The 10558-nt window shown below is 42.9% G+C and overlaps 1 protein-coding gene across 2 annotated transcripts in view; it reads right to left on the bottom strand.

The window, feature by feature from the left end:
• Nucleotides 1–765: 765 nt before the first annotated feature.
• The window catches only part of LOC129701821 (organic cation/carnitine transporter 2-like), an 82026-nt gene continuing 72233 nt past the window's right edge, over nucleotides 766–10558 (bottom strand). Inside the window, exons 8-10 of one of the 2 annotated variants that reach the window (XM_055643291.1) lie at nucleotides 10270–10452; nucleotides 6178–6313; nucleotides 766–5310 (exon numbers count right to left, since the gene is read on the bottom strand). In XM_055643291.1, the coding sequence (XP_055499266.1) occupies nucleotides 5235–5310; nucleotides 6178–6313; nucleotides 10270–10452 (395 nt within the window). In that variant the 3' untranslated portion in view covers nucleotides 766–5234. Of the gene's footprint in view, nucleotides 5311–6173; nucleotides 6314–10269; nucleotides 10453–10558 lie in introns of those variants that run through there. The other variant, XM_055643292.1, reaches the window with a different exon arrangement.

The following is a 10558-nucleotide window of genomic DNA, read 5'->3' as shown; positions in this document are numbered from 1 at the left end:
AGCAGCGGACGCAATAGATGAGGTTGGAAGAGATGCAGGTAAACCTCTGTCGCACCTGGAACGATTGCTTGGGTCCTTGAACGGAGTCGAGGGGGGAGGTAAAGGGACAAGTGTTGCATCTCTTGCGGGTGCAAGGGAAAGTGCCCGGGGAGGGGGTGGACCGAGAGGGAAGGGAAGAATTGACAAGGGAGTTATGGAGGGAGCGGTCTTTGCGGAAGGCAGATATGGGGGGAGATGGGAAGATGTGGCGAGTAGTGGGGTCACGTTGGAGGTGGCGAAACTGACGGAGGATTATTTTTTGTATGTGACGGCTGGTGGGGTGAAAGGTGAGGACTAGGGGGACTCGGCCCTTGTTGCGAGTGCGGGGATGGGGAGAGAGAGCAGTGTTGCGGGGTATGGAAGAGACCCTGGTGCGAGCCTCATTTATGGTGGAGGAGGGGAACCCCCATTCCCTGAATAGTGAGGACATTTCAGATGTCCTGGTGTGGAACGCCTCATCCGTGGAGCAGATGCGGCGTAGACGGAGGAATTGGGAGTAGGGGATGGAGTCCTTACAGGAAGCAGGGTGGGAAGAAGTGTAGTCCAGATAGCCATGGGAGTCAGTGGGTTTATAGTGTATGTCGGTTAGAAGTCTATCACCTGCAATGGAGATAGTGAGGTCAAGGAATGGTAGGGAAGTGTCGGAAATGGTCCAGGTGTATTTCAGTGCCGGGTGGAAATTAGTGGTGAAGTGGATGAGTGAAGTCGATTCTCCAGCATCTGCAGTTCCCTCTTAAACACCTTTGCAAGAGCCCTCTTTCTAGATTTCAGCTTTCAACACAATACAAGCAGACATTTTGGTGTCAAAAATGGTCCGGCAGCAACTGAATCCCTATCATTGGTATGCTTCCTTTCTCACTAACAGAGTACAGATTGTAAAGGGGAATAAAACCCTTTCATCTGCCATCACAACCAATGTCGGGGCCCCCTGGGGTTGTGTGAGTTCAGCTGTGCTTTTTACCTTTTACACTGATGATTGTCATACAAATACACCGAATCAATCTATTCTAAAGTACTCAGATGATACAGTTCTATTATTTATGTTAAGTAACTCAGACAACCCTGGGCTGCACCAACTTGGCGTGAACAAACTGGTCGAGTGGACTGATAATAATGCTCTTGAGATTAACACAAAGAAAACAGAAGAGATTGTATTTGGTTCACCATCTGCCTCACATAAAGTGTCTCTTGTTATCCATTATGAAAAAATCAAGCATGTAATTCCATTTAAATACTTGGGGGTAACGATAGATCATCAGTTATCATGGAATGACCACATTGATAAGATTTGCAATAAGACAAAACAAAGAATCTGGTTTCTCCCCTTAGATCTTTCGGAGCAAGTAGACAAATCCTTTTGTTATTTTTTACCGCTGTGATAATTTTGCAATAATATTGCAGAGTGTTTTGCAATACTGTAAGATTACATGGCACAAGAGTTTGTCTGCGACTACAAAATCAAAACTCCAACAATTAAAAATCTGCTCAAAGATTGTAGATCAACCACTTCAGAATTTGTATGAATTATCCTACCATAAAAACATACTAAGGATGGTCAACAATATTTCTTCTGACCCAACCACGTTCTGAACAGCGAGTACTATTTGTTACCATCAAACTGGAGATATTGGGTACCAAAATGTAATAAGGTTAGACTGAAGCACTCTTTTGTGCACCAGTCAATCCTCAAACTAAATACAGCGCTTAATCCCAGATCAAATGCATGCTGATGGGCCTCAAATGTTGTCTTCTGTTATTGTAATGTCGTGTTGAACGTATGTATTTTTGGGTCCTGTCTTGATGTCTTAATGCATGACTTTTCAAGTCTCTTTTATCTTTTATGTGATGCTGTAAATGGAACTGCTGCGATGCAAAACAAATTTCAGACTTTGTTCTGACAATAATGTAACATCGAATCGTATCGTATCAATCGTATAAGGGGACAAACTTATAGGGATAAGTATAATCCCAGTATAATCACTCAGACACACAGAGTATGTGGCATGGTCTGCATAAGATAACTGGCTGAAAAGAAAGGTCAGATTCTGGAAAAACACTCCTATACCAACAATAAAAATGTGGATTTCAAACACGTTCGAATAATTACACCTGGAAGATATGAGACTCCTCCTCGCAAGCAAAGCAGACCACTTCCAAAAGACGTGGTCTGCATTTATGGACTTACTACAAGCATGAAGTGCAATAGTAATTTAAAAAATAAATGGTGCCAGGATCTGGTAACGGGGGGTGAAAAATATGGTTGGTATATCCCTTTTTGCAGAGTTTTTTTTATAATGGAGCGATTGTTTCCCTTTCTTTCTTTCTTTCTTTCTTTCTTTATTTATTTATTTTCTAGGGTCTATTTCTTAACTTTCTTCTCTAACTCTCTTTCTAATGGGCTTTCTTTTCCCAACACTTTCTTGCACTATCACAACTCTTTCTCACTTTCCTTACTTTTATTTCTATCTTTCTTAAAGCTCAAAAAATGAAGGGGTACAACAAATGTAATAGGATATATCTGGTGTGTATTACTGTAACTTATTGTACTTCTAATAAAAAAAATAAAAAAATAATAATAAAAAAAAGAAAAGCAAGGTCAGGCATCATCATTGAACTGAATTATTTCTATGCTCGCTTCAAGCAGAAGGCCAACAGTGTGGTGACACATGGCCCTTCAGACTCCAGTGTGCCTCTCCCTAGGGTCACTGTAGTAGAGGTTAGATCGGCCTTTTTGCGGGTAAACCCACGAAAAGCAATTAGCCCAGACGGGGTTCCTGACCGTGTCCTTAGTAGCTACGTGCCAGCTCGCGGGAGTATTTGCTGACATCGTTAATCTCTCCCTACTACATTCTGAGATACCCACCTGCTTCAAGAAGAACACCATCATTCCAGTGCTGAAGAAAACAAAGACTTCATGCCTAAACGACTACTAGTGGCTTTGACATCTAACATCATGAAATGTTTTGAGAGGCTATTTATGGAACGCATTAAATCCAGTCTACCCAGCGGTCTTGACCCACTGCAATTTGCCTATTGCCACAACAGGTCCATGGATTATGCCATTGCCCTAGACCTGCACTCATCCCTAGAACACCTGGATAGGACAGGCACCTATGTCGGACTCCTATTCATAGACCACAGCTCTGCCTTCAATACCATTATACCATCCAAGCTTATCACCAGACTCACGGCACTTGGTGTCAGCACTCGTCTCTGCAACTGTATCCTTGGAGTCAATATCACCAACAACTTCTCCTGGTCCACCCATATATTGAAGTAACGACTAAGAAAGCATACCAATGCCACAACTTTCTTAGAAGGCTTAGAAAGTTTGGCATGTGCCCGACAACTCTGACAATGTTCCACAGATGCACCATGGAAAGCACTTTATCAGGATGCATCACAACTTGATCTTGAAACAGCTCCATCCAACACAAGAAATTGCAGCGAATTGCTGATGCAGCACAGACCATCACGCAAACCAACCTCCCTTCCATTGTCTCTATACCTCACGCTGCCACGTCAAGGCCAGCAGCATAATCAAGGATTAGTCATACCCCCAGCCACCCCCTCTTCTCCCCTTTCCCATCAGACAGAAGGTATAGAAGTGTGAAAACACATACTTCCATACTTTCACCGACAGTTCCTTTCCAGCTGTTATCAGGCAACTGAATCGTCTGAACACAACCAAAGAGCTGAACTACTATCTACCTCTTTGGAGACCCTCGGACTCTCATTGATCAGACTTTGCTGGCTTTACCTTGCAGGAAACTTTATTCCCTTACCATGTACTATACCCTGTAAATGGCTCGATTGTAATCATGTATTGTCTTTCTGCTGATTGGATAGCACGCAACTAATGCTTTTCACTGTACCTCAGTACACGTGACAATAAACTCATCTCATACTAAACTGAAGCTGATTCTCAGATCAATCCTATCCCCCATTTATCCCCCTCTGTGCAATGACAATAAAGATATATTATTTCTCTCTGCAATAGACTCTTTAGACTTTAGACTTTTGAGAAGCAGCGTGGAAACAGGCCCTTCGGTCCACGCCGACCAGCGATCACCCAGCACACTAACAATTTTCCTACACACGCTAGGGACAATAGAAATGCTACCAAAGCCAATTAACCTACAAACTTCCACGACTTTGTAGTGTGGGAGGAAACCGTAGCACCCTGAGAAAACCCACGTGGTCATGGGTGCGAAAGAGATTTACCAGAATGCAGCCTGGGTTAGAGCACATTAGATATGATGGAAGGTTGGACTACTTTGTTGTTTTCTCTGTAACATCAAAGATCAAGGGGAAATCTGACCAAAGTATATAAAATTCTGTGAGGCATAGATAATAGTAGCAATCAGAATTGTTTCCCCAGGATTGAAATATCAAAGTCTAGATGTGAGAGATGAGAGAGGCAAACTTTAAAGGAAATGTGTGAGGCAAGTATTATTTTACACAGAGCAGTGGGTGCCCGGAATGTGTTGCTGAGGGTAGTTGTGGGGGTAAAGAGGATAGTGGCATTTAAGAGGCTTTTAGATAAGCACATGGATATGCAGGGGATGGAGGGTTATGGATCACGTGCAGGCAGAAGAGATTAGTTTAACTTGTTTGCAATGGAGATTGTGGGCTGAAGGGCCTGTTTCTGTGCTATACATCTATGGTCTAATGTCAACAAGTTCCACATTCAATAAATAGATAATTGAAAGAAAGCACCTAATATAATGACCTGTTTCAAACTTTAAAGCAGGAGAGGAGTTTGAACCAAAACAGGAGGAATGAAACAGAAACAAGAGTTGATTACAGAAAGCATTGACTGTAGAAAACCATCACACTGGGTAGATGTCAAGGGTTGGTTCATAGCATTTAATAAATTGCTCTACAAAGAGGAAAATATCCAAGGAATATAATGCAATCGGATGTAAGAAAGACATAAAAAGTGCATGTCTTTTTTTAAAACAATATCTTAGAGAAAAGGTCCAGTAATTTGGTTTTGTGAAACTTTGGTAGAAACTTCAAATCCTATTCCCTGCAGGAGATCTGATCATTTCACTGTGATCTCCAGGTATCAGTTTCTTTCTGGATCAACAGAAGAAGTTGCCACTTTTGGAGTTGCCACTCCTGAAGAGTTGGAGCCTGACCCAAACGGCAATGAATTCCTCAGTCGCTTGGCTGCTGGTGAAGATCTGTGCTCAAAGCATTTCCTCTTTTAAAATCACCACATTGGTTTCTCTGGTTTGAGTTGAATCAGAGTGAGAACATTTGCACCTGTATATGAAGAAAATAAGTCATGAACCATGGACATATACGGAATCATTTTCTTGTAACACTCTATAAATGTATCATTCATTTCAAGTCAAGCTATTTTTAATTCAACAAAGTTCAGTGCTAGAGTTTATCATCATGGGCTGTGTGTTTGCAACAATGCATTGTTGAGACACAGATTGCTAGCATGTGGGGTCCCTGCACGCAGGTTTTTGCCAAACCATCCCGTGCATTACTTGAGAGAATTATACAATCAAATAACAAAAAAAGTTAAACAAGAAATGTTGAGACAATCTGGTTTCTATGTTTTCTATGTTGTATAGTTTTAGTCATAGATAGTCATTGTGTTATACAATCTGAAGAAGTCTGAAGAAAGGTTTGACCCAAAACTTCACCTGTTCCTTTTCTCCAGGGATGCTGCCTGACCCACTGAGTTATTCCAGATTTTGTGTCTGTCTTCGGAACATGGATAGGACAGATTTAGAGGGATATGGGCCAAATGCAGGTAGATGGGGCTCATGTAGATAGGACATTTTTGTCAATGTGGGCAAGTTGAGCCGTAGAGCCTGTTTCCACACTTTCCATGTACCTGTCCAAATGTTTCTTAAACATTGCGATAGTACCTGCTCATCTGTTATAACATTCGAAACTGATAAAAGCATGATGAAAACTGAAATACATTACAGATGGGATAGGAAGGGGTTTGATAACTATGGGGCAAATGCAGGCAAATGGAACTAGTCCAGTGTGTCAACTTGGAATTCAGTCCTCCCATAAACAAACTTGATACACTACACTGCAGCTACTGTCATTTACAGCAGAAGTTTCTTTTAAGAAAGGGAGAGAATTAAAAAGACTATGGTGACTTACCATTTAACTTTTTGCATTTGGTCAATTGTATCTGGAAGAGGAATATTGAACGTTTCTGGCAGAAACAAGACCACAATTCCTGAGAACACCATCAACACCCCCATCACAATAAACGGCAGGATCTCTTGATAACTACCTGCGAAAAGAAAGCATACATTTACCTACAATTGACAATCAACAAATTGATATAAAAAGCCAAAATATTTCATCCACCAGGCACCAATGTGAAATCAAATGTATTTCACCAAATGTATATTCTAGTCATTTTCAATTTCAGGTGTGGGTTAATTTCATTGTTCGTGATCTGGTTACTGTGATATCTTTTCTTGGCGAGGAGATGGGAAACATTTTTTGAGTGAGTTTAGTTTACTGTCATGTGTATTGAAGTAAAGTGAAAAGCTTTTGTTGCGTGCTAACCAGTCAGCGGAAAGACTATATGTATGATCAAGACAATACATAATGAAGACAATACATGATTCAGACAATATACGATTGATCACCTGCTTGAGACTGTATGTTGCAGGGCAAAGATTATTGAGGGCTAATAATTAGTAAATAGGGATGTGGATTGTGATAATGTGGTGACGGGGAACCGCAGACAAAGCCTGAAAGTAGAGACATGGAATGCAGCAGTGATGAAATCCAAGTTTCCAGAACTTCATTGATGATACAATAGACAATAGTTGGAGGAATAGGTCATTCGGCCCTTCGAGCCAGCACTGCCATTCAATGTGATCATGGCTGATCATCCCCAATCAGTACCCCATTGCTGCCTTCTGCCCATATCACCTGATACATCACCTGATATGGTACTGAGACCAAATATCATTGCATGTTTCAACTCTAAAATAGTTTCAACAGCTCACATCACCATTAACAATTACATATTCCATTAGCTAGGGTACTGTCCCATTCACCTGTTTCCCATTGAGGACATTGGACTTTGTGTTAGGAACTGATAAGCTATAATAGGCTCGCGATGCCGCTTTCAGATCTGGCGATGCTGAGGAATACAGTTCATCCAGGGCCAACCTGAAAAAGGGAATCAGGAGCGCAAAACTCAAATACAAGCGGCAGATCGAGGAGTATTTTCAAAATAACTCCGACCCCAGACGCAAGTGGCAAGGCATCAAGTCCATCACGGATTACAACAAAGTTAACACTCCCCCGCCCCCCTCCACCCCAGACAACGCCTCCCTTCCTGACGAGCTAAACTATTTCTATGCTTGTTTTGACCGAGACAATAAAACACCAGCCATCAAAGCTGCCCCACCCCCGAATGAACAGCCCCTCAGTCTCTCCACCTCTGCTGTACAAGGCGATTGAGCAAAGTGAATGAGCACAAAGCTGCCGGCCCCGACGACATCCCCGGGCGTGTGCTCAGGGCATGTGCTGGACAACTATCCCAGGTCTTCACTGACATTTTCAATCTGTCACTGGCCCAGGGTGTCGTCCCTACTTGCCTCAAGACCACAACCACCATGACAGTGCCCAAACAGTCAGCTTCAGGGAGTCTCAATGACTTCCGCCCAGTGGCACTCACCCCCGTCATCGCGAAGTGGTATGAGAGACTGATCCTGGCTCACCTCAAATCTAGCCTCCCTCCCACACTGGACCCCCATCAGTTTGCCTATCGGCCCAACAGGTCAACAGAGGATGCCATATCTGCGGCTCTTCACTCTGCCCTGACCCACCTGGACAATAACAACTCCTACATCAGGTTGTTATTCATCGACTTCAGCTCTGCATTTAATACTGTCATCCGCGCCAGTCTGATCAACAAACTCAGCAGACTTGGCATCAACACCTCCCTCTGCAACTGGACACTGGATTTCCTCACTAACAGACCTCAGACCCCAGTCCGTTAGGATCAACAACTTCACCTCCTCCACTTTGACACTGAACACCGGCGTGTCTGTTCACGCATGACTGCGTCCCTATGCATGGTTCCAACGCCATCATAAAATTCACTGATGACACCACGGTGGTAGGACTGATCAGTGACAACAACGAATCAGCCTACAGAGAGGAGGTCCAGCACCTGGCAGCTTGGTGTACCAACAACAACTTGTCCTCAACACACAGAAGAGAAAGGAAATCATCGTAGACTACCGGAAGACCAGGCGGCAGACATACCCCCATCCACATAAACGGGACTGAGGTGGAGCGCGTCTCCAACTACAAATTCCTCGGAGTACACATCTCTGAGGATCTGTCCTGGTCCTTCAACACCCCCAAACTGATTAAAAAGGCGCAGAAGCGCCTCTACTTTCTAAGGAGGCTTAAGAAAGTTCACCTGTCCCCTCAGATCCTGTCCAACTTCTACCGCTGTACCATAGAAAGCATCCTGACCACCTGCTTCATGGTGTGGTACAGCAGCTGCACCACAGCTGACAGGAAGGCACTGCAACGGGTGGTGAAAACAAACCCATCACACCATCGGTGCCCCGCTTTTTGCCATGGCTGCCCTTCACCGCACACGGTGTCTGAGACGGGCTGGCAACATCATTAAGGACCCCTCACACCCCAACCATGGACTATTTGCCCTCCTCCCTTCAGGGAGGTGGTACAGGAACCTCAGGTCTCACACCAGCAGGCTAAGAAACAGCTTCTTCCAAAACAACATTACCCTGCTGAACTCACAGGCCCGGCGCTAGCTATCTTTTATCTGTATATATTTATTTGCCTATGTACTAGATCAATATATCCTCATTTGTATATATTGTTTTAATCAGCATTTTACTATTTTGCACTCTGATTAGATGCTAAACTGCATTTTGTTGTACCTGTACTTGTATTTGTGCAATGACAATAAAGTTGAATCTAATCTAATCTAATCTATATATATAATCTAAGGCTGAAGACTATATTTTGCACACTGTATCCTTCCCTTTGCTCTATCTATTGTACTTTGAGTTTGAACTGATTGTATGTAATATGTATGTATGTATGTATATATGTATGTATGAATGTATCATTTATCTGATTGGATTGCATAGCATACAAAACAAATAACTATACATGTCTATAAGATCACCCTTCAGCCTCCTGTGCTCCAAGGAATAAAGTCCTAGCCTGCACAACCTTTCTAATAGCTCAGGCCCTCATGTTCTGACAACATGTTCGTAAATCTTCACTGCACTGTTTCCAGCTTATTAACATTCTTTCTATAAGACGGTGATCAAATCTGCACACAATACTTCAAATACAGCCTCGCAATGCTTTTACAACTGTAACATAACATCCCAGCTTCCATACTCAGTACCGTGACTGATGAGAAGATCAATGAACCAAAAGCTTCATGTGTAGGAAGGAACTGCAGATGCTGGTTTACACCGAAGATAGACACAAAATGCTGGAGTAACTCAGCGATATTGGCAGCATCTCTGGAGAGAAGGAATGTCTGATGTTTCGGGTCAAGACCCTTCTTCAGACTGAGAGTCAGGGGAGAGGTAGACAGAGATATGGAAAGGTAATGTGAGAACGACCGATCAAAGCAAACAATGATAAGGAAATGTAGAATGGTTCATTGCTAGCTGAGAGGAAGGTGACAAGGAGGCATGCAATCAATAAAATTAATCAGAAGGACAGTGAAACTAGTCAGAGAACTTGGGTGGGAGAGGGACAGAGAGAGGGAAAGCCAGGGTTACTTGAAGTTACAAGAAATCAGCTTTCTTTACTACCATATCTACCTGTGACCTATGTTGGGATAGTGTCAAAAATCCTCATATTCAACAAGAATAGGGTAGCATGGTGGTGCGGCGGTAGAGTTGCTGCCATACAGGGCCAGAGACCCAAGTTAGATCCTGACCACGGGTGCTATCTGTATGGAGTTGGTACATTCTCGCCGTGACCTGCTTGGGCTCCCTCTGAAATCTTTGATTTGCTCCCACACTTCAAAGATGTAAAGGTTTGAGGATTAATTGGCTTCGGTAATATTGTAAATTGTCCTTAGTGAGTGTAGGATAGTGTTAGTATATGAGGATCATTGGTCGGTGCGGACTCGATCAGACGAAGGGCCTGTTTGCATATTATATCTAATATCTGTATATTAAAAAAACTAGAAATCAAGAGTTGCCATTGTTACCTTACCAAGTAAAACAATGTAAGGAGAAATAATGCTGCCAGTTCTGGAAGCCATTGAACTCACTCCAACACCTGTGTTTCTCAATGGGGTTGGATACAGTTCGGAGGTGTAGACATAAACCATGCAATAAGCCCATGCGTTTCCCATTTTTCCAATTAACACCAGCACTGTAGAAAGTATTGAAAGATCTAGAAAAAAGCAGAAAGAGTTCTATTAATGCGATCGGTCTGCATAGAGCTCAGTTTTCCCCAGTTCATAGAAACATAGAAAATAGGTGGAGTAGGCCATTCGGAC

Source organism: Leucoraja erinacea, chromosome 11, assembly GCF_028641065.1.
Source record: "Leucoraja erinacea ecotype New England chromosome 11, Leri_hhj_1, whole genome shotgun sequence".
Taxonomy (NCBI): Eukaryota; Metazoa; Chordata; class Chondrichthyes; order Rajiformes; family Rajidae; genus Leucoraja; species Leucoraja erinaceus.
The sequence above is the reverse complement of the archived record's forward strand: the minus strand, read 5'-3'. Positions and strand labels throughout refer to the sequence as shown.